Source organism: Anas platyrhynchos, chromosome 27 (assembly GCF_047663525.1).
Source record: "Anas platyrhynchos isolate ZD024472 breed Pekin duck chromosome 27, IASCAAS_PekinDuck_T2T, whole genome shotgun sequence".
NCBI lineage: Eukaryota > Metazoa > Chordata > Aves > Anseriformes > Anatidae > Anas > Anas platyrhynchos.
Genome location: NC_092613.1, coordinates 4,457,997 through 4,477,965, shown reverse-complemented (window position 1 = coordinate 4,477,965; position 19,969 = coordinate 4,457,997). Strand labels below are relative to the sequence as shown.

The following is a 19,969-nucleotide window of genomic DNA, read 5'->3' as shown; positions in this document are numbered from 1 at the left end:
GGTTCTGAAGTTCCTGGTTTTTGGGTTTGGGGGGGTTTTTTGGGGGGGTGATTTTTTTTTCTCATTTCTTGTGGTTTGCTCTGGCAGCAGGGGTCATGAGGGGTGGGTGACAGCCCCAGCTCCGGGCTCTGGGGCACATCCTACAGATTTTGGCAGTGGTTTGCAGCGCTGGCCATGGGGTTGCTCGGTAGGATGGGTGCCTGCTGGGTTTGCCAAGGGGTTGTTTGGGGTTTTTTTGGGTGGTGCCTGCTGGGTTTGCCATGGGTTTGCTCGGTTGTTTGGGTGCCTGCTGGGTTTGCCTTCCCATACAGCCACCACTCCCCTGCCTCACCCCCCCGGATCGGGGTCAAGGGGAGCCCAAATCCCTCGCTGGGGTCACAGAAACAAATTTTGGGTGGTCGCAGCCTTGCCCATCAGGTGCTGGAGTGCCGAGTCCCCGTTCCCAGTACAAAATCCTTCCTAAACCCTTTCCCGCAGCCCCTTGGCTTCACCCTACCCCCAGCCCCAAAAGGAGGGGGCCCTGAGGACGCACTTTAACACTCCACCACTTCTCTTTTCCCACACCAAACCGCATCACCCCCCCACCACCCCCCCAGGGATTTATTTCTGCCCGGTGCCTCCCGGGGGGGGGGACCCCCAGACCCCGGCTGCGGGTCCCCGCTACCCCCAGCCCCGAGCCGGCTGCGGAGCGGGGGTCTCGGGGCTGCCCCCCCCCAGGTCCCGGAGCTCCCCCCCCTCCTCACCCTCCCCATTCCCTGCCCCTCCCCGCAGCCCCGCGCACCGCCCCGGCCGCTTCCTTCCCTCCCTCCCCTTCCCGCGGCGCTGCCCGTCGGGACTCGTAGTCCTGCGGCTGCCGGCCCCGGCCAGGTCCGGTCCCGAGCTGCTCCCCCCGGTCCCGCTCCGCACCCCCCGGCTCCGCTCCGCACCCCGCACCCCGCACCCCGCACCCCGCCTGTTGCTGCGCGCCCCGCTCCCGGCTCCGCGCCCCGCACCCGGCTCCGCGCTCCCCCTGTTGCTCCTCGCCCCGTTTCCAGCTCTGCGCCCTGCTCCCGGTTCCGCTCCCACCTCCCGGTTCCGCACCCGGCTCCGCACCCAGCTCCGCACCCCTCTCCAAGGGCCCTCTCCAAGGCTCCGCGCTCCCCCTGTTGCTTCTCGCCCTGTTTCCAACTGTGCGCCCTGCGCCCGGCTCTGCGCTCCCCCTGTTGCTCCGCGCCCCGTTCCCGGTTCCTCTCCCAGCCCCCGGTTCCGCACCCAGCCCCGGTTCCGCTCCCAGCTCCGCTCCCGGTTCCTCGCCCCGCACCCGGCTCTGCGCCCCCCCCGTTGCTCCGCGCCCTGCTCCGTGCCCCCTTCCCAGCTCCTCTCCATCTCCGCGCCCCAGCCCTTCTGCGCTCCCCCCGCGAAGCAGAACCCCCCCTACCCCGGGCTATGGTCCTTGGGGGGCTGGGGATGGTCCTCGGGGGGCTGGGGATGGTCCTGGGGGGGCTCAGCCCCACTGCGGGCATCGGGGCAGGAGCACGGAGCTGCTGCTCTCACCTTGCCGGGGGCTTCGTGGGGAGCTTTTGGCCAGGGAAAGGCAAAGCAGAGCCGTGGCCAAGGGGTCTCTTTATTTTTTTTTGAGGGGGGGGCACTCGGGACAGGTCGTGGCCATGGGGTCCCGTGGCAGCCCCCCCGGGACAGGCGGTTGGAGCGCTCACATCCAGCCATGTCCCCGGGTTGTTTTTTTTTTTGCACTTTTGAAACCTCCCCAGGAGGCGATCGGTGGAGGAGCGAGGTTGGGTCCGGTTCAGGGTCCGGGTGCTGGAGATAGGAGCTGGGGAGGGTGGGGGGTTGGGGGGGGCCTTGCCTCGCAGCTGTGCTTTGAGGCAGGGTTAAAGAGTGCATGGTGAGCTCAGGACCAGAGGGTTTGGGTGCCTGCACCCCTTCCCTGGCCCTGTGCCCACGCTGTCCCCGTCCTCGGGATGGAGAGGTCACCGGGGATGAATCTGGGGTTCAGGATAGGCCCAGTGGAGGGGAGGGTGTGGGTGAGGCTGGGCACCCCGTCTGCTCCTCCCTCCCGGCCTTTGCCTCGGCCCCTCCGCCACCGCAGCACGGTTTCCCCAGCTCTTGGGGCGCCGTCACCCCAAGGCTGCTCCCTGCAGGACCCCCCCCTCTGCCCGGTGCCACCCGGCCGAGCCCCGCTGAGCGATGGAGGGGGACCCCACGCTGCGGCTCCGCGTCTTCGACCTCAACTGCTGGTGAGTCCAGAGTCCGCCGGGGCTGCGGGGACAGAGACGGGGACAGCCACCCCAAGGGATGGGGGCCTGGCCATGGGGCTGCCTTCCTGCCCCCTTTATTTCGGGTTTGCACCGCTCTCAGCCCCAAAAGGCTGTGAGGTGCTCAGCTGGGCAGTGCCCCTTGTCCCCACTCCCCACTTACACTCCCCCTTCTCCCACCAGGAAAGGGCCCCCCATTTGCACTCCATCTCGGGTGGGCTTCTTCGCCTTGCAGGCAGGAAGATCTGTCCCCAAACAGGCTCCCTGCACGCCCCTCTTGTCCCCATGTCCCCACCCTCTCCCCCCTTCATTCTGTGTCCCCAAGTGCCCCAAACCCTCCCCCAATCCCCCCAAACTGTCACCGCTTGCCCCTTTCCACCAGGGCCATCCGCTACCTGAGCAAGCGGCGCCAGGAGCGCATCCGGCTCATCGGGGACAGGCTGTGCCAGGAGGGCTTCGACCTGGTGCTCCTGCAGGAGGTGAGGCCACCCGTGAGCTGAGCGCGCCCGGTCTCAGCCCCGTGAGCCCAGGGGCTCCCGTCCTCCGCCCGTGCCGCTGTCCCGCAGGTATGGAGCGAGCAGGACTACAGCGACCTGAAGGCGAAGCTGGGAGGCTGCTGCCCATATTCCCATTATTTCCGCAGGTGAGAGGGGCCAGGCTGCTCCCCTTTTTCCCCCCGGGTGTCCCCAGGGCTGTGCCGGGGGGGTTTAACCCCATGGAGAGCCCACGGTGCGGGTGCTGTTGGTGTCCTGGCCCTGTGGCACCGGGGAGCACGGCGCATGGGGACGCACGGCAGACCCCAGGGTAGAGGGAGGGAGCTATGGGGAGGGGGCACACGCTCACTGCACCCCCCGTCCCGCAGCGGTGTCATCGGCAGCGGGCTCTGCATCTTCTCCAAGTTCCCCATCCTGGACACGCTGCTCTACCAGTACTCGCTCAACGGTTACCCCTACATGGTGAGTGGGGTGGGGGGACACACGGCACCCCTGGGACCCCACGGAGCCGTGCCGGACCCCATCTCTCCTCTTCCCTTTTTCCAGCTCCAGCACGGGGACTGGTTCTGCGGCAAGTCCGTGGGGCTCGCCGTCATTAACATCTCCGGGATCGTCTTCAACGTCTACGTCACCCACGTGAGCACCTCGGTGTGGGGGACACGAGTGGCCGCGTGGCCTTTGCTGTCCCCTCCCTGCGGCAATTTAATGAGATATTGCCTTAGGGTGGGGGGGCTGCGTCCCAAAAGCCGGGCTGTGCAATGGGGTGGGGGTCCTTTTGGTGGGGTCAGCCGGCAGCCACGGGATTTGAGAGACCCCCAAAGGGGCTGGGTGGGTTGTAGGGCGCCCTGGAGCTGCAGAGGGAGGTCACGGCCCCGTTGCCCCCCCGTTTTTGGCAGCTGCACGCCGAGTACTGCCGGGAGAAGGACGCCTACCTGCCGCACCGCGTGGTGCAAGCCTGGGAGCTGCTGCAGTTCATCCGGTGAGCGGCCACGGACTGTAGCTGGGGGGGTACCGGGGAGGGGGGTCCCAGTTTCCCCCCCCCCTCCCCGGGGTGTGGGGGGGGAGGCTGAGCCGGTGCCGTCCCTGCAGGCACACAGCGAAGGCGGCCGACGTGGTGCTGCTGGGGGGGGACCTGAACATGCACCCCCAAGACGTGGGCATCCGGCTGCTGCGCTGCTGGACGGGGCTGCGGGACGCCTTCACCGAGACCAAGCACTTCGAGGTGAGCGGCACGGGCTGAGCGGGGGGGCTCGAGGGACACCCCCATGTCCGGGAGGGGGGTCTGGGACCCTGCTGGGACACGGTGCTTGCTCGTAGGGCTGCGAGGACGGCTGCACCCTGATCCCCAACAACTGCTTCACCGTCAATTCAGAGCTGCAGCCCTTCCCGCTGGGCATCCGCATCGACTACATCCTCTACAAGGTGATGGGGACCCCCCCAGGGCTGGGATGGGGGGGGGTTACAGAGGGGGGCACCTCCTGACCCCGCTGTGTCCGTGCCCAGGCTGGCTCCGGCTTCACGGTGAGGTGCGAGGAGCTGCAGACCACCACGGGGACAGCCCCGGGCACGGATATCCCCTACTCAGACCACGAGGCCGTGATGGCAACGCTGCACGTCCAGAGGACGGGGCAGGCAGCGGGTGTCACCCCCAGCACGGCCGGTAAGGAGGGGGGGCACACCCCCAGCACCCCCCTTTTTGGGGGATCCTGGTGAACAACCGACCAGACGAGAGGTTGGTTCAAGACGGAGAGGAAATTTTGGGGATGCCTCCACTTCCCAGCGCATCCCCTTTCGGGGAAGGAGCTGGCGGAGGGGCGCAGGGATGGGGGAAAAAAAGGGTAGGGAGGGGGGGTGCCGCTTCACTGAGCCCCCCCGCCTTGTCCCCGCAGTGCCGGCGCTGGTGGAGGTGCTGAGCGAGGCGCGGACCGAGGTGCGCGTGGGGCTGCAGGCGGCGCGGCGCCAGCGCTACTCCTCGGGCAGGATGGCCCTGCTGGCCCTGCTGCTGCTGCTGCTGCAGGCTGCGGCCGCGCTGGGCGCCCTGGTGGGGCTGGCGGGGGGGCAGCCCTTCCCCAAATTGTCCTTCGCCCTGCTGGCCTTCCTCGCCCTCGGCGTCCTCCTCCTCGCCACCGGCCTCCACCTCTTCCACACCATCGAGGTGAAGATGCTGCAGGGCACCGAGGAGCAGATGCGGATGGCGCTGGGGGTGCTGCAGGAGCGCCCCGGACGCTCCTGACCTGGAGCTGGGGGGGGGGGTTCATCCCCGGCCCCATCCTGACCCGGCTCAGGCCCCTTTTTCTCCTTGACTTTGGGATTTTGGTGAGCAGTGCTGCGGCAGGCTCATTGGCGCAGGTTCCACAGCCGCCTTCTGGGGTGGAATTAAGGTTTTGGGACAAAAGGTTTGCCCCCGTGGGAACCACGATGGAGGCAGGCTTTAATTAGCTTTTTTTTAATGTGCCCTTTCTGTCTGGATGGACACCCCGGGGTGTGCGAGCACCTCGGCCTCCCCCTGCCCAGGACAACCCCAGGGGCTCCCTCTGAGAGCTTTGGGCCACCCCAGCAGCCGGATTTGAGTCAGAGAGAAAATAAAGGCAGTGTTTGAGCCCTAGGGCCGCATCTGGGAGGCTTTATTCCAAGGGAGGGGGCTTGCAGCAGGGCCAAATAAAATGCAGCCGGGAAGGTGTGGGGGCACGGGAGGAACCTTTGGGTGAGGGCGGCCACGGAGGAGCCCGCACCCAGCACCCCTGTGACAGCCCAACACAGCCGGGGACTGCAGAAAGCACCGTGTCAGCAGGGGGAACGGCCCTGCAGCACCTGGAAATTCCTTAAAGGTCCGAGAGATCGGGGCGAAGGGCACTTTGGCATCGGCAAGCAGGAAGAACCCCAAAGGGGCAAGGAGGAAACAGCCACCAGCGGCTCTTGTCCTCTGTGTCACACGCACGCGGTGCCAGCCCTGGGCAAAATCCAGCGGGAGAGCGGCTGGTTAAATGTCCCCGTCCCCCTAAACTCACGTGGAGGTTTGTGACCCTGGTGTCCTGCAGGGGATGGGGACGGCGGCACCCAAAAGCAGAGGTGCTGTGCGCTCAGCCCGCTCTGGCCATTGCTGGTCCCAATTGTAGAGCCAGACGTGTCGGGCTGGGGTGGATGTCCTGGGTTGGGATGGATGTCCCAGATTGAGATGGGGGTCCCAGATTGGGATGGATGTTCGAGGTTGGGATGGACGTCCCAGGTTGAGGTGGATGACCTGAGCTGGGATGGATGTCCCTGGTTGGGATGGATAACCTGGGACGGGATGGATGTTCCACATTGGGATGGATGTCCTGGGTAGGGGTGGATGTCCTCTGGTGGCTTCCCAGGGCTCCTCCTGATGCTGCCTCTCCACACCTGGCATCTCCGCTGAGCTCTCCCTGTGGTGGCCGTGGTCGCATCCTCACATCCGGGAGCGAAGTCCTTTGGGGCCCGGGATGGCCAAGGCACAGGGCAGGCTGGGTGCTGCTGGGGACCCCTCACCCGCTGGGACCAGGCACAGCCTGTCCCGAAAAAAAACAGCAGCACAGCTCGAGCACGAGGGGCTCTGCAGGACCAAAAGCTTCCGATGCCGCTGGCTGGGTCTGGGCAGCGTCCTCCTCAAAGGGGTCACAGCCGTGGGATCTCCAGCGCCGGGCGAGACCCCAATAACCCATGGTTTGTTTCGTTTTTGCCTTTTTTTCTCCTCTAGCAAGCTCTGTGCAGAGCCCCTGCAGCCCACGCGTTTCATGCCCCCTGCAAATTCCGTTTCCAAGCAAGCACAAGGCGAAGGCGATCCAGCCGCACGTGGGGACGCCCTCTGTGCGCCCCAGAGCCGGGGGGGGGGGGCTCCTCGGTGCCACCCCCGCCTGCATCCACCAGCGGGTCTGGTCCCTCCGCAGCAGCTTTTGGCAAGCGGGGACCTGGCTTTGCCACGGCAGCAGCTGCCCGCAAGGCAGCTCAGGGCGGTGGTCGGCCGGGGGGGGTCTGCTCGTGCCCCCCCCGGGAGGAGCTGGGGGGGTCGGTCAGGCGTGCAGCTCGCTGAGCCGCTTCTCCTCCTGCATCTGGATGAGGGCGTTGCGCTTGTTCACCACGTCCAGCAGCTGTGCCAGGGTCTCCTTCTCGGCCACGCAGTCTTCGGCTGTCTTCAGGGCTTCTGCGGGAGCAGGGGGCTGCAGTGGGGCCGAGGTGGGGGGGGGGGTCCCAAGCCTGGCCCCGCTCCCCCCCCCCATCCCGCACGGGCGCTTACCCTCCTTTTCCATGTACCAGCGCAGCTTCTGGTCCAGCTGCCACTGCTGCTCCTCCAGCTTCAGCTCCTGTACCCTGCGGGGAGGGAAAGGGGGGTTCTGGGCATGGGGTCTGGGATTTTGGGGTGGTCCCAGGCAGCCTTTATCTCCCCCAGCCTTACGCAATCATGAGGTCTGACTCCTCGGACATGAGGCTGTTCTTCTTCTGCACCAGGTACAGCAGCTGGTTCATCCACTGCGTCTTCTGGTCGGCTGGGCTGCCTGTAGGGGCAACGAGGGGGGGATGAGTGGGGTGCAGACCCCAACCTTGGGCACCACGGGGGCCCCGGCGCCCTGTCCTTACCTCCCTCATCCCGGAGGAACTTCTCCAGCTTGATGCCCTGCTGCTCCAGCTCGCGGAAGGTCACTTCGATCTCCTCCAGCCGCCTCTGGATGGCCTGCGAGGGGAGGGTGGCAATCAAATGAGGTCCAGAGCATCCTGGTATATGGGATGGGGATGGGATGGGGTTAGGGATGGGGATGGGGACCTGGCTCAGCCCACCAGGGTTACCTGTGCTTTGCAGAACCGCTTCATCTGTGCCTCCCGCACCCGGCGGGGCAGCGTGCGCTTGCAGGTGGCGTACTTCAGGTCCCCGAGGATCGGGCACTGCAAAGGGAACGCAGGGGGTCAGGCAGGGCCGGCCCCAAAACCTCGGCATCAGGCCAGCGGGAGCCCGGTGGGGTCACTGCTGGTTGGGGACAGCACTCACAGACTCCCCTATGGTGCCCAGGTCCAGGCCTTCCTCCTCCTCTGCCTCTTCCTCCTCCTCCTCTTCCTCGCTGTCACTCTCCTCTGAATCTGCACCCCCCCAAAAATAAAAGCTGTTTCAGGATGCCTGGCAGCGGTGGGGCATGGCAGGGTGCAGGAGGGCCCCGGAGATCCCAGCGGGCAGCCACCCACCTTCCTCCATGTCCACCTCGTGGTCCTCCTCCTCCTCCTCCTCCCAGGCTGCCAGCCCCGGCCGCAGGGCAGGCAGGGCCTCGGGTGCCGCTTGCAGCCGCAGCCGGGCTGGTTTTGGGGGCGCCTCGGCCTCAGCATCCCCGGTGAGGCTCAGCGTGGACAGGCTGAGCTTCTCCAGGGGCGACAGGACGATCTTCCTCCTGCCTCCTCCCTCCTCAGCCTCCTCTGCCTCCCGTTGGGGCTCTGCGCCGGGACCCTCGTCCTCCTCCAGGACATCGTCCGGCCCCGAGGGTGCCACCTCCTGCTCCTCCACCTCCCCGGTGTCCGCAGCATCCTCCTCTGCCCCGGGTTCTTCCCCCAGCTCTGGGGTTGCCGGCGGGGACTGCGGGGACCCGAGCACCTCCTCGCCCTCAGGGGACGCACAGGGGCTCTCAGCATCCGAAAACGTGGGGTTGGCATTGACATCCTAGGGCGAAGCCAGGGGTGGTGCACCGTGGGGCCAGAACGAGCAGCCACCCCCCTCCAAAATTTATGGGGCCTGATTTCACCTATGGGGATTTACGGCTACTTACCCCATCGGGCAGCACCGGGGGCTCACTGGGGGGCATATCCATACCGGGGGCGTTGGGGTCGTGAAACAAGCAGTAAAAATGACCTGGAGTGGGGGCACGAGCGTGTGACGAGCGAGCGAAGAGATTGCAGAGCGGAAAGCCACCCGTCCCCAGCACCCTGTCCCCAGCACCCCGACCCCAAGCCCTGCTCACCGTCCTCCTCGTGGAAGGCGTAGTCGCCCAGGCGCAGCGTGGCCCCGCACTGCCAGCACTGGAAGCAGCCCCGGTGGAAGAAGTGCCCCTCGGCGCTGGCCCTCTCCAGGATGTAGACGCGCCGGCCGCAGAAGTAGCAGGCGTCGCTGCTCTCCCCACGGGACGGCGGCTGCGGGAGGAGAGGAAGGGTTGTGGGGGCACGGGGTGACGGCACCCACCCGGCCCCGGGGCTTTGCGGGTGCCGGGGAGGGGGGCATGGGGTTTTGCCCCTCTCTCTGCTCGCTGCTGGCACCACGCAGGGAGCGGCAGGACTCGGCTCCGGAAAACCAGTTGGGTCAGGAAACTCGCAGGGAGGAGCAGGCAGCCCGTGGGCGGCCGCTTGCGCAGCGCCGGTCCCAGCCCTTGGCTTGTGCCCATGAGCAGGAGGAGCCGCGGTGCCCCCACCCCCGGTGCCCACCCCGAGGGTCCCCTCCCCGGGGCAAAGCGAGGACCAACCTGCGCGGGGTCCACGGTGGCGGCTGGTGGCTGGCTGTGGTCACCATCCAGAGGGTCTCCGTCCAGTGCTGCGTCCACCTAAGAGCGTGCCAAGGTGGGGGGGTCAGCACCCGTTGCCCCCCTGTGGGTTGCACCCCCCTGGAGCATCCCTCGTGGTGCACGGTGCGGACCCACCTCGGCGTCCCTGTGGATCTTTTTGGCCTCGGGGTCCTTCTGGGCGCTCTCCTGCCGACACAAACGGGGGGCTCGGAGCTGGGGGGGCACGGCCGTGGGGTGCCACGAGGGGCTGGGTGGCAGTGGGGTGCTCACCTGGGCACGTTTGTGGGTCAGGGTGCGGCTCTTCTGCAGCTTGCTGAGGAAGAGGATGGCGCCCCTCGTGCCGCGGGGGGACAGCGGCTTCCTGCTGACCTCCGCCGACGCTGCGCAGAGGGGACGTGCTGGGGACGCACCCTGACAGCGGGCAGCACCCAGCCAGCCCCAGAGGGGGGCTCAGGGTGGGATAAACCCCCCCGAAATCCCTCACCTGGAGAAGGTTTGAAGGCTTCATAGAACTGGCTGAGGTAGGTGATGAGCCCCAGGCGGTCGGGCTCTGCCATCGAGGCCATTTCGGTGCTGGAGAGGACGGGTTGGATGCCCAGCTCCTGCTCCGCCGTGTCCAGCATCAGCTGGTGGATCCCGACGGGATCCTGGGGGTCCACGGCGTGGAAATCCCTGCGGGGAGGGTGGGCGCCGTCAGGGTGAGCTCTGCAGGGCGGGGGTCCCGGGGGCCGGGCACTCACACCAGGTCGGGGCGGAATCGGTGGACGAGGGCGCAGAGAGCCAAGCCGCTGGTCCAGGAGCTGGTGAAGTCGGTGACCTCCACGCCGCGGTACCCGGCCGTGCTGGCCTGGCACCACCGCAGCAGCTCCTCGTAGGCGTCTCCGGAGACAGCTGGGGAGGCAGCACACGCGTCCCCATCCCACCCTGGGGACACCCCCTCCGCAAAGCCCCCCTCCCTCAGCTTTAAATGCAGCCCCCCGGGGACCGCCCCCGTGCAACCTCCCCACCCCAAAGCCCAAGGAGCGGGTTGATGAAGCACCCGTGGGTATTTCATGGCTCGGCACCAGGAGGAAGGGGACACCTCCTGCTGTTGGAGAAGGCAGCGGGGGGGGCCGTGTCCCCACGGGGGTAGAAGGGACGGATACGAGCGGTGCCACCGGGATGGAGACGCGGGCGGTGCTGGGAGGAGCGCAGCGGGCGGCCGGGCACCAGCCAGGGCTCCGGCACGAGAGGAGGAGGATGGGGAGGGGAATCAGGGCAGGAGCCGCTCCGCCGTGGGCTGCCAGGGGGGTCCTGGTGGCGGGGAGGGGCTGGGGCAGGACCGATCGCTCCTACCGGTGCTGAGCCGGTTGTCTCTCCTCTTCTTGTGGTCCACCTCCACCGTGCCCACGAGGTAGAGGTCCCGGACCTGCCAGCGGGGACACGCAGGTCACCAACCGCACCGAGATGTTGGCACCGTGCCGGGAGGTGGCCTTGGTGAGGGGGACACCCAGACCCCCCCGTCCAGCTCCCAGCACCTCCCCAGCACCACCGGCATCCCCAACGGGAAATGCGTTACGCTCCCTGGGGACCCGCAGCCTCAGCCTGACACCCCTGGGGGACAGGGGACCTCATAAACCTGTGTCACCCGGTGTCACCCAGCCCTCGATGGGGGCTAAGCAGGATGGCCGCTCTCCTCCGTGCCCGAGCGGGGCTGGGAAGCAGAGACCCGGGGCTCTGCACCCCAAAATCCCCTAAAGCTCGGGGCCGGGTACCTGGTTGGCTTTGATGGCGTGCAGGTTGATGTTGGGGTAGCGCGTGGCGGGGTCGATGCTGTACTGGCTGACGTTCTTGTTGGTGTTGTCCGGGGAGGTTTGCGAAAGGTGCTGATAGATGCTTTCCCTGGGCGTGAGGGAACAACGCTGGGTGCCACCGCGGGGACACGGCCCCTTTTTGGCCACCCCACCGAGGAGACAGAAATCCTGATTTGGGATCAGCCCAGCCGGGCTGGGGGGGGGCTCTCACCTCTCGGCCAGCACCTCCAGCGGGGGGGTCCCGGCCGCCCACCGCCGCACCATCCACGCCGCGTCGAAGGCGGCCAGGAAGCCCCTGGCCACACCGGTGCCCAGAGGCCAGAAGGGCTGCGGAGAAAAAGGGGAAAGAGGGACGGGGCTGGAGAAAGGGACGGGGCTGGAGAGGGACGGGGCTGGAGCCACGCAGCCGGTCGGGGCGGCTGGGAGGAGGCGCGGAGCTGCCGGGCTTGGCCGGAGATGAAAGCGGGGAGAGACAGCGAGATGCGCGGGGAGCGGACGGACAGACGTCTCCTCCCCAGCCCCACGGCTGCAGCCAGACGCTGCCACCGATGCAGTCACGTCTGGGGAGGAGCCGGGCTGCTCCTCCACCCCGAAAATCTCCAGTGGGGATGCAGAAGGGACGACCCCAGCCCCACCAAAGCGTCCCGCTACCGGGCACCCCCAGATGCTCCTGCTGTTGGGGAGCGTGCCCATGGGGATGGGGGCAAGAAGCACTCAGGGATGGGGAACACGGCGCAATAAACTCATCAGGCAGCCCTCGCTGGGCAAGGGGAAACTGAGGCACGGCCCTCACCTCCACCAAGCAGTCGCCCACCAGCCCCAGCAGCAGCCGAGCCCCGTTGTGCTCCCGCACCAGCGCCGCGTTCTCGGAGCGCGTCATGCAGGTGAAGTCGAACATGTCGACGTCGGGCAGGGCCCGGTGGTTGAGGGCGAACTCCAGCTCGGGCAGGCGGTAGTTGGTGGAGAAGTTGGCGGCTTCCTTGGCGTAGCTGAGGAGGGCGTCCTGGTTCACGTTCTCGTCGGCCAGGAGGCTCTCGATGTCCGGTTTGTCCTGCGGGGACGGGGATGGGGACGGGGTGAATGCGGCCGGGCTGCGGGCGGTGGCGTTTGGCCCCCAGCCCAGGGGGACGGGCAGCTCCTGGGGCCGGATCCTGCCCGCCTCACCTGCAGGATGACCCCCTTCTTGAGCAGGCTCTGCTTCTTGGCCGTCATGACGAAGTAGTGGGTGTCGTCCTTGTAGTAGACGATGTTTTCCAGGTCGATACCTGCCGATGGGGAAGGGGCTGAGCGGAGCCGCGTGGGGCCACCAAATGTCCCCTGCATGGGGGCACCGTGCGGGGACACGCATCCCACCCCAGGGGGGACATCCTGGGCGCACCAGGGGATAAATGGGAACCCCCAGGCCCTCTGTCATCGCTCGGGGACCACCGACCTGTTTTATTGTAGAGGTTTTGGAAGAACTTCTGGTTGTAGATCCGCGCCACGCCGCTGATCTCCGACACCTCCACCTCAGCCCGGCTGTGGCGGTTGATGAAGTTGGTGGTGATGCCGATGGCCACCTTCCCCCGCGTCTCCTTCCTCTTGAACCCCTCGGGGACGAACTTGCCACCGCCAGCCGAGATGAGGACGTCGAACTCATAGTGGCTGAGGGGAGAGGAGCTGGGCTGCAGCACAGCCCGCCAGCCGCCTGCGGAGAGGGGGGGGTCACGGCGTCGGGCTGGGTTTTTGGGGCACCATTTGCGCCTCGTCCCCTCCCCGGAGGGCTCAGAGCCACCGCCGCAGCCCTGTCCTTGTCCCCGAGGATGCCACCGGTGCCTTACCCTGGCCGTCCCCCCCGCTGGTGGGGGGCAGGAGGTCCTTGAACTGCACGTTGATGTGCACCTCCACGCCCAGCAGCAGGGCCACCTTCAGCAGGATGAGCTGCAGCTGACGGATGCCTGCAGGGGGGGACAGAAAGCACCGGGAGCTGCGCCCACATCCACGTGCCCCCCACCCCTGGTCCCCGGGGAGCGCCCAGCACCCGACTCACTGATGTGATCCAGCGTGCCGGTGCAGAAGCGCCCGTAAAACTTCTTGGCCCCCAGCGCCCGCAGGTCGTGGATGGTGAAGGGCCAGAGGTGCAGGACGTTGTTGCGGGAGAAGGCGTCGCGCTTCTCCACCAGCACCACGCGGGCGCCCAGCAGCGCCAGCTCGATGGCCACCCGCAGCCCGCAGGGACCAGCCCCCACCACCAGGCACTGCAGAGGGAACGGGCGGTGGGATAGGGGCAAATTTGGGGGCTCAGCATCTCCCCCCCTCCCCGTCCGGCCCTCCCCGCTCCCTTTCCTTGCTTCCTGCAAAGTGGGGGCCCTGCGGGGTGAACCCCCCCCCGGCTGAACCTTTGCACGGTGGCGATTTGCAACGGCAGCAATTCAGTGCTGGCCGAGATAAGGCGCCCACACGCTTCCCCTCTGCAGCAGATGGGGAACGGGGAAATTTTCACCAGCGTCGGGCTCTGAAGTTTGAAGTGCTGCCAGCCGGGAGGTGACAGCAGGGACAAAAGCTGTCAGGCCTTGGAAGGGCAGGAGGGGAATCCCCAGCCCCAGGGGGACACACGATGCTGGCACCCTAAGGGCACAGCACGTCCCTTGGCCCCTTCACGCCATGGAGAGGCAGCAGGGCTAACGAAAAACCCCAGCAGCACCCCAAAGGGCACATCCCACACCCTCAGTGTGCGAGTGAGGACGTCCCAGTGGATGCCCTCACCCCAGGGACGTGGCACAGGGCACGGAGGGACCCAAACCCACACCCCACGGCCAGCGGTACCTTGGTGTTGGCGCACGCCGTGCCTTGGTCGTAGTCCTTGTGCCCGGCTTTCTTATCCAGCTTGCTCCACAGGGCCTTGGCGTTCCAGTAGTTGAGGCCAGCCTTGAGGCCGTGGTAGAGCTGCAGCCCGCTGCCCTGCAGCCCCAGCTGCCGGCACAGCTCCTCGAAGCAGCTCAGCACCTCCTGGCACTGCCCAGCCCGCAGGAAGCTCTCGAACAGGGCATGGGCCGGGTTGGCCGGCTCGCCGTCCGGCACGCTCATCCTGCCTCAGCTGGCAGCCTGGTGGGACAACGGGGGTAAGCAGGGACAGCAGGGACAAGCGGGGACAAGCGGGGGACCCCCTGAGCCCCCATCCTTCCCAGGGATGCTGCAGGACCTGGTGTCTCGGCGCGAGGTTTCCCAGCGGGTGCTGCAGCCGTCGCGGACCCCGCGGCGATTTGGGTGAGGGGGACGCCGAAATCTGTCCTCTTTCTGACAGCGCCTGGCTGAGCCTCCTCTGGGTGCTGCACCCAGCGAGCCACGGTGTCACCCTGCAGCGGGTGACGTCAGGGGAGGGGACGGGGACGGCTGCGGGTGGCGAGCGGCTTCCTCTGTGCTGCGCGTACCTGCAGAGCGGGGACGTTTGGAGCAACGAGGCCGCTTCCTTCCTCCTCACAACGGGGCAGCCAAAGGGGCCCCCGGCTGCCAGGACAAACCGCAGGGCCCCCAGTTTAGCAGCTGCCCCAAAAAAGCAGCAAAACCCGGCTGCTCAGCACCCACGGGGCAGGAAGGAGCAGGATGGGTTTTGCAAAGCAGCGAGGGGAGATTTGCGCCCACCTCCGCCTCTGCTGCCCCGGCGGGGCGGAAGCTGCCAGCCTCGAGGCGAGCAGGGAGGAAGCAACGAGGGGGGGAAATAAAAAATAAGCAAAGCGCTGCACCGATGGCCCCAGCAGTCATCTTCTCTGCAAGAGCCGAGGTGCAGAGCATCCCCCAGACCCTCCCCGTGCCCAGCTTCTCCCCCGTGCACTCCCTGCAGCCTCCAAGCGCCCAGCGCCGTCCCCAAGCCCCGGTGCCACCGCGAGCCGAGCACCATCCCGTGCCACCTTGTCCTGGCACAGCCCGCAGCACGAAGCTTTGCCCTCTCCAGCCAGCCCCAAACCCCGGGGCTGGGAAATCCTCGCCAAACCCCGGGGCTGGGAAAAAACCTCCCCAGCCCCGCGGAGCAGCCGGCGAAGGCAGCGAGGAGGAGCAGCCCGGTGAAAAGTCTCACCCAGGAGCCGCCGCGCTCCTACCTTTGAACCATTGAGCTTTGCCCTCACGCGGAGCTCCCCGAAGGCAGCGGCCGGCCCCACGGCTCCGTGGCGAGGTGCCGGAGGGGGGGAAGGACGCCGCAGGGAGAAGGACGCCGCAGCCGAGCCGCGCTGCCTTCGGCAGGGCAGGGAGAGGCGTTTCGGCGCTGGAGAGCCCAAATTCCAGCTGGCTTTCAAGCCCGGTCTCTTTCCAGCAGTGCCTCAGAGGACGCAAAGCGGTTGTGCACCTCCCGAGCATCACAAACAGGAAACCTCAGCATTTTAACCTCTTCCTGCCTGGGCAGACACAAGGACGAAGCAGCCAGCTGGGCTGGAGCAGGTGCCCACGGGTCCCCAGGGTGGCGGCGCGGGGACAAAGGGCACAAGCCACGCGTTCGTGGCACTGGGGGCAGGTTTCTGAGCGTCCCCCACACGGTGCCAGGGGGAAATAAGGAGCAGAAAAACCTGGGGAAACTGAGGCAGCGCTGCCAACCTGACCGGAGCAGGCAGGCACGCCAGCCCACAGCTTCCTTCCCTCCTCCTCCCCAGGAGGCTGTTCCGGGAGCTGCGGCTTTTCCCCGGGGAGCTCACACCGCCGCAGGCACGGGGCAGGATGGGGGCCATAAAGCACCCACGCGGGGAGCACCCCTTCCATCTCCAGCCCTCGGTTCCCCCCCCCGGGACGGGAGCTCCCCGTGCCAAGAAACTTTTCCAGCCCCTGCACTTTGGGCTCGGCGAGGAGGCAGAACAACAACCCTTGTGTTACGCCAAGTTTCCTACGGAAGCGATGCTCGGGCTGGCGCTCCGCGTCCCCCCTGGCATGCCTGAACCCCCCACGATAATTTCAAGCAAGGGCAGAAACCTTCCCAGATACTCAGCTCCTGCAGATCTGCTGCAAATAACGAGCCTGCAGCCCGCAGGGGCTGGTGCCAGCTTTGGGGGCGCACGGTGCTGAGCCTGCTGCCCCCCCAGCTCTGCTCTCCCCACGCCCCGGTGTGCCTGCTTTTTGCATTTCTGCCTTCAAAACCGCCCCGGCGAGGCAGAGGGAGGAGGTGGGGGTTGCAGCCAGCCCTGACTCAGCTCGTGGTGGCTCCGGTTGGGGCGGCTGCAGAAACGCAGCCCTCGGGGACGTCACCCGGGGTTGGGGCACGCGGAGCAACCCCACAGCAGGGGTGCCCCGTTTTGCTTACGGGGTCACCCCCCTCCCTTTTCCTCTCCCGCTAGGAAAAGGCAGGGAAGCTGCTGTGGGATTTCTGGGCTGCCAGCAAACAAGACGTGTCCTCCAGGCACATGGAAAGAGGGTGGGAAAGGACACGGGGCCGCGGTGAGCTAATGCGGGCTGGGAGGGTTTCCAGCAGCAGCAGCAGATTCCCTTGCAGCTGGGCCTCTCCCCTCGCTGGTGAGCGGGCTCCCAGTATGAACTGGGCTGCTCTTGGTTTGGGATCCAGCCCGGATCCCAGTCAGGCTGCTCAGCCCAGCCTGGACCTCGGGAAGGTCCCTCCAGGGTCTCAAGGTCGACCAACGCCATGGGGGGGATGGAGCAGCTCTCGGGACCACCCGATGGGGCAGCCCCAAATCCTGGTTTTGGGGCATTGCACTGCTGCTGGAAGGGACCCCAAACGCCTTTTTTTGGCAACTAGTCCCATCGCACTGCTGCTGGAAGGGGTAAAGGCAGCGGGCAGTGCTCTTCCCATCCCCGTCACCGTGCTCGGGGGGAGCAGCGCCCTCCTCCCCGGCGTGCCTTCGGGCAGGGAGATGGCCCCGGCCAACGCCCAGAAGCCAGCCCTTATCTGGCCCAGCTTTAATCCTTGCAGGAAGGAGAAAAATCAGGCGGCTGCTCCGGCTGGAGCCGGGTCGGGGGGTGTGTGGGCAGGTCCTGGCCGAACCCTTGGCTCGTGGCAGCTCCGGGCACTGCAGCAGTGCCCGAGACCCCCTCGCTCCCCGGGGTGCAGCTGCTGGGAAAAGGGTGAAGGACAGGGACAGACCCATCCCTGGTCACAGTGAGGGGCCAGCTGCTGCAAAAAAAAATCCCTGGGAAGCTCATGCTGAAAGCCCTGGGGTACCAAAATCCCCAAGGAACCAAAATCCCCAGGGTACCAAAATCCCCAGGGTACCAACCACGGGCAGGTCCCAGCTGCAGCTCCTGTGCGCAGCAGGGCGCCCTTCTCGGGGCATTTTGGCACCGTCCTTTGCAGGGGACCCCCAAAACCACAGCCCAGCCCCATCAGAGGTGGCTCCGGGGGTGTCACTCCCACAGCCTTTGAGCTGCTCGGCACCAGGGGCTCGCCTTCGTCCCCCCGCTCAGCGCCACCCCCTCGGGGCGCGCAGAAGGAGCTGTGCTCAGGAGGAAGTCAGCGAGCAGCCAGCCCTGGTGTCTCTTTCCTCCTCCTCCTGCTTCTCCTTCATCTCCAGCCCCAGCTGTCCCCGTGGGGCCATCTGACCGCGGCCAAGGGTACGGGGACAGCTCTGTCCCTCTCCTTGACGCAGTTTCGCACCGACAGACGTTTCCGGGAAGCCTCTCGCTTGGGCTGGGCAAAAATAACTCAGCCCGGCCTCTGCTCCAGCCTCCTGCTGCTGGGGATGCTCTGCCTCCGAGCAGCAGCAGCTGTGCCTTGGGGGGGCAGCGGGCTCGTGAAGCACCCCAAAAATTGGGGTTGGGACCACCAGGGATGGGGGCACAACAGGGGGTGGAGGGAGATGGAGCAGAGGACCACACGGAGCATCCTCCTGGGATGGGGGAAGCCCCTGTCCCTTTGCAAAGCTCTTCCTGCTCGGTGCTGGGAGCACTGGTGCTACTGGGGAAGGGTCCAAAAGGGGGGGGCTGCTCCCTTTGCCCTGTGCCCCCGTGGTGGCAGAGCAGAGGGGCTGCAAGCGAGGACCGGGGGGGACCCCGCTGCCCCTGGGGACACTCAGAGGGGCTTCATGGAGACCCCTCGGGGGGACACAAAGCGCCCCCACCGCCACCGAGCAGCCCCACACGGCACCCTGGGGACCGCTGCTGGTGCGCCCCTCCAGTGTGTGCCCCCACCCCAAAATCACCCCTCGGGGGTTCAGCAACTGGCAGAGCGATGCTGGTGGAGGGGATGCTGTCCGGGATGTCCCCTGGGAAGGGGACATTGGGGTGTGGGGTGCTCCCCCCCTCCCGGGGATGCTCTGCCCGTCCCCTCCCCACTCACCTCCAGGGCTCCGCGCTCGGGGAAACTGAGGCACGGCGCGGGGCTGGGGCCGGGGGCGGGCAGGAAGGGGCTGCCCCGTTCCTTCCCCTCTCCTCCCGCTTCCCTGGCCTCTTCCTCCTCCTCCTCCTCCTCCTCCTCTTCCTCCCCCTCCCCACCGCGGGTCCGGGCTGCTGGAAGGCGGCGCTGGGAACAGCCCAGCCGAGGAGAGGAGGGGCAGGGCGGGCGCGGGGGCTGCCCGGCTTTGTGCTGCTGCCTTTTTTTTTTTTTTTTTTTTTTTTACTATTATTTATTTATTTTTAACTGCAAGCGTGGGTTTTGAGTGCAGCTGCGGAGGCTGCAGCGCCGGAGCTCCTTCCTCCTTCTCCTCCTCTTCCTCCCTCCCCTCCCCAGCCTGGGGGTCCCAGCCCCGCGCAGGGATGCGCAGCGCAACCCCTGCCGCGTTTTGGACTTCTGGGCTGAGAAAGCAGCCTTTTGGCAAAGCAAAACACAAGATTGCACCGCTGAAACACACCGTTTCGCTTCCCATCCCCTACTTCCCTCCTGCCCCCAGAAATAGAGCCTGGGAACCAGGTCCTGCTCCGCGCAGGGGGGACGCGCTCAGCCCCGTCCCCAAACGAGCCCCCCGTGTCCCCGAGCGCTGCTGCCCTCGGGGAAACTTTGGGGACAAATTTTCCACCTTGGACAAAGGACCCCAGGGGTGTGACCGTACCTTGGGGCAGAGGATGGAACCGCTGGGTCACCGAAGGTTGCTCCTGGCCGGGTGTTTTGGGGGATTTGTCCAGCGGTGGCCTCCTCGGGGTGCTGCTGGCCGCTTGCCCCATACTGGGGCAAGCAGCTGGGCGAAGGGGCTCGCGGGGCGGTGACGCAGGGTGACAACCTGCCACGAGGCTGCGGTGACTCAGGGACACGGGGCGAGCTGGCACACGGAGCCAAGGCTACGTCGGCAACCCGTGAGTCACTCGCGGCACTGCCTGCGGCCACGGGGACGCGGGACAGCCAGCCCAACACCTCCATCCCTCCTCCCCGCAGCCCTTTGGGGTGTCCTCACGGGGGTCCTGGTGCAGGACCCTCACCCACAGCCTCCCCATAACCAGGCTGGGGTGTTTCGAGCCCCCCAACCCCGTGCAAATCCCCCGGGTGCAGGCACGGCGGAGCCCACCCGCGGCTCGGAGGCGCGAGAGGCCGGGGCGGACACGGAAATGGGGCGGCTGCGGAAAGCTGGGCACTTTTCCCAGGCACGGGAGCTGTCGGAAACAGCTCCCTCTGTTTGCAAGCCCTTCCTGGCGCTACGAACACGGCTCGCCGCTCCTCGGCTCCTTCCAGGCGCAGTTTTTTTTTCCCCAGGGGGGAACTTGCTGGGAAGCAGCACTCGCTTTTGATCATGGTGGCAGAAGAAGCAGAGCCGTCGCTGTGTGCCTGCTCTGCAGGGCCCCAGGGGTGCCCACGCCGAGGCTGGGGACAGGGACGGAGGTGGTGGTGGCCCCCAAAACGTGGGGAGGAGGAGAGCAGCAGCAGCTTTTGGTGATGGGTGCCCCCAGGGAGCAAGGGTGTGCCACCGCAATGGCACAGCAGGGACACAGCTCTAATGCCAACCTGCTGGCCCCAGGCAGCCTCGTTTGTGTCCCCAGGGAAAAGGGGACACGTGGGCACATCCCCATAGCCCTCAGCGTGCCGTGAGAACCAGGAAACTCCT

General features: G+C 66.8%; 2 protein-coding genes across 11 annotated transcripts; one reads left to right on the top strand and one right to left on the bottom strand.

The window, feature by feature from the left end:
• Positions 1-761: 761 nt before the first annotated feature.
• SMPD2 (sphingomyelin phosphodiesterase 2) lies at positions 762-5,351 on the top strand. The gene is made up of 11 exons (XM_038168433.2): positions 762-867; positions 2,139-2,234; positions 2,635-2,731; positions 2,819-2,895; positions 3,115-3,208; positions 3,293-3,382; positions 3,643-3,725; positions 3,836-3,968; positions 4,064-4,168; positions 4,250-4,406; positions 4,636-5,351. The coding sequence occupies exons 2-11, from the start codon at positions 2,185-2,187 to the stop codon at positions 4,977-4,979; spliced, it is 1,230 nt and encodes a 409-aa protein (XP_038024361.2). The 5' UTR covers positions 762-867; positions 2,139-2,184; the 3' UTR covers positions 4,980-5,351.
• Positions 5,335-19,485, bottom strand: MICAL1 (microtubule associated monooxygenase, calponin and LIM domain containing 1). Of its 10 annotated transcripts, none has more exons than XM_072028544.1 (26): positions 18,986-19,485; positions 15,104-15,397; positions 14,209-14,437; positions 13,833-14,111; positions 13,057-13,264; positions 12,848-12,964; positions 12,460-12,714; positions 12,192-12,292; positions 11,821-12,078; positions 11,239-11,354; positions 10,989-11,115; positions 10,570-10,642; positions 9,975-10,125; positions 9,719-9,906; positions 9,505-9,614; positions 9,370-9,420; positions 9,196-9,273; positions 8,701-8,869; positions 8,509-8,591; positions 7,937-8,402; positions 7,746-7,834; positions 7,547-7,642; positions 7,340-7,433; positions 7,158-7,257; positions 6,999-7,072; positions 5,335-6,921 (listed from the first exon to the last, which is right to left on the bottom strand). In XM_072028544.1, the coding sequence occupies exons 4-26, from the start codon at positions 14,091-14,093 to the stop codon at positions 6,710-6,712; spliced, it is 3,477 nt and encodes a 1,158-aa protein (XP_071884645.1). In that variant the 5' UTR covers positions 14,094-14,111; positions 14,209-14,437; positions 15,104-15,397; positions 18,986-19,485; the 3' UTR covers positions 5,335-6,709. The 10 variants fall into 10 exon arrangements, with proteins under 10 accessions (XP_071884645.1, XP_071884646.1, XP_071884648.1 ...); XM_072028545.1 differs by having other exon boundaries at positions 15,104-15,393; XM_072028547.1 differs by lacking the exon at positions 18,986-19,485 and adding an exon at positions 18,277-18,434 and having other exon boundaries at positions 14,209-14,513.
• Between the last annotated feature and the right edge of the window lie 484 nt (positions 19,486-19,969).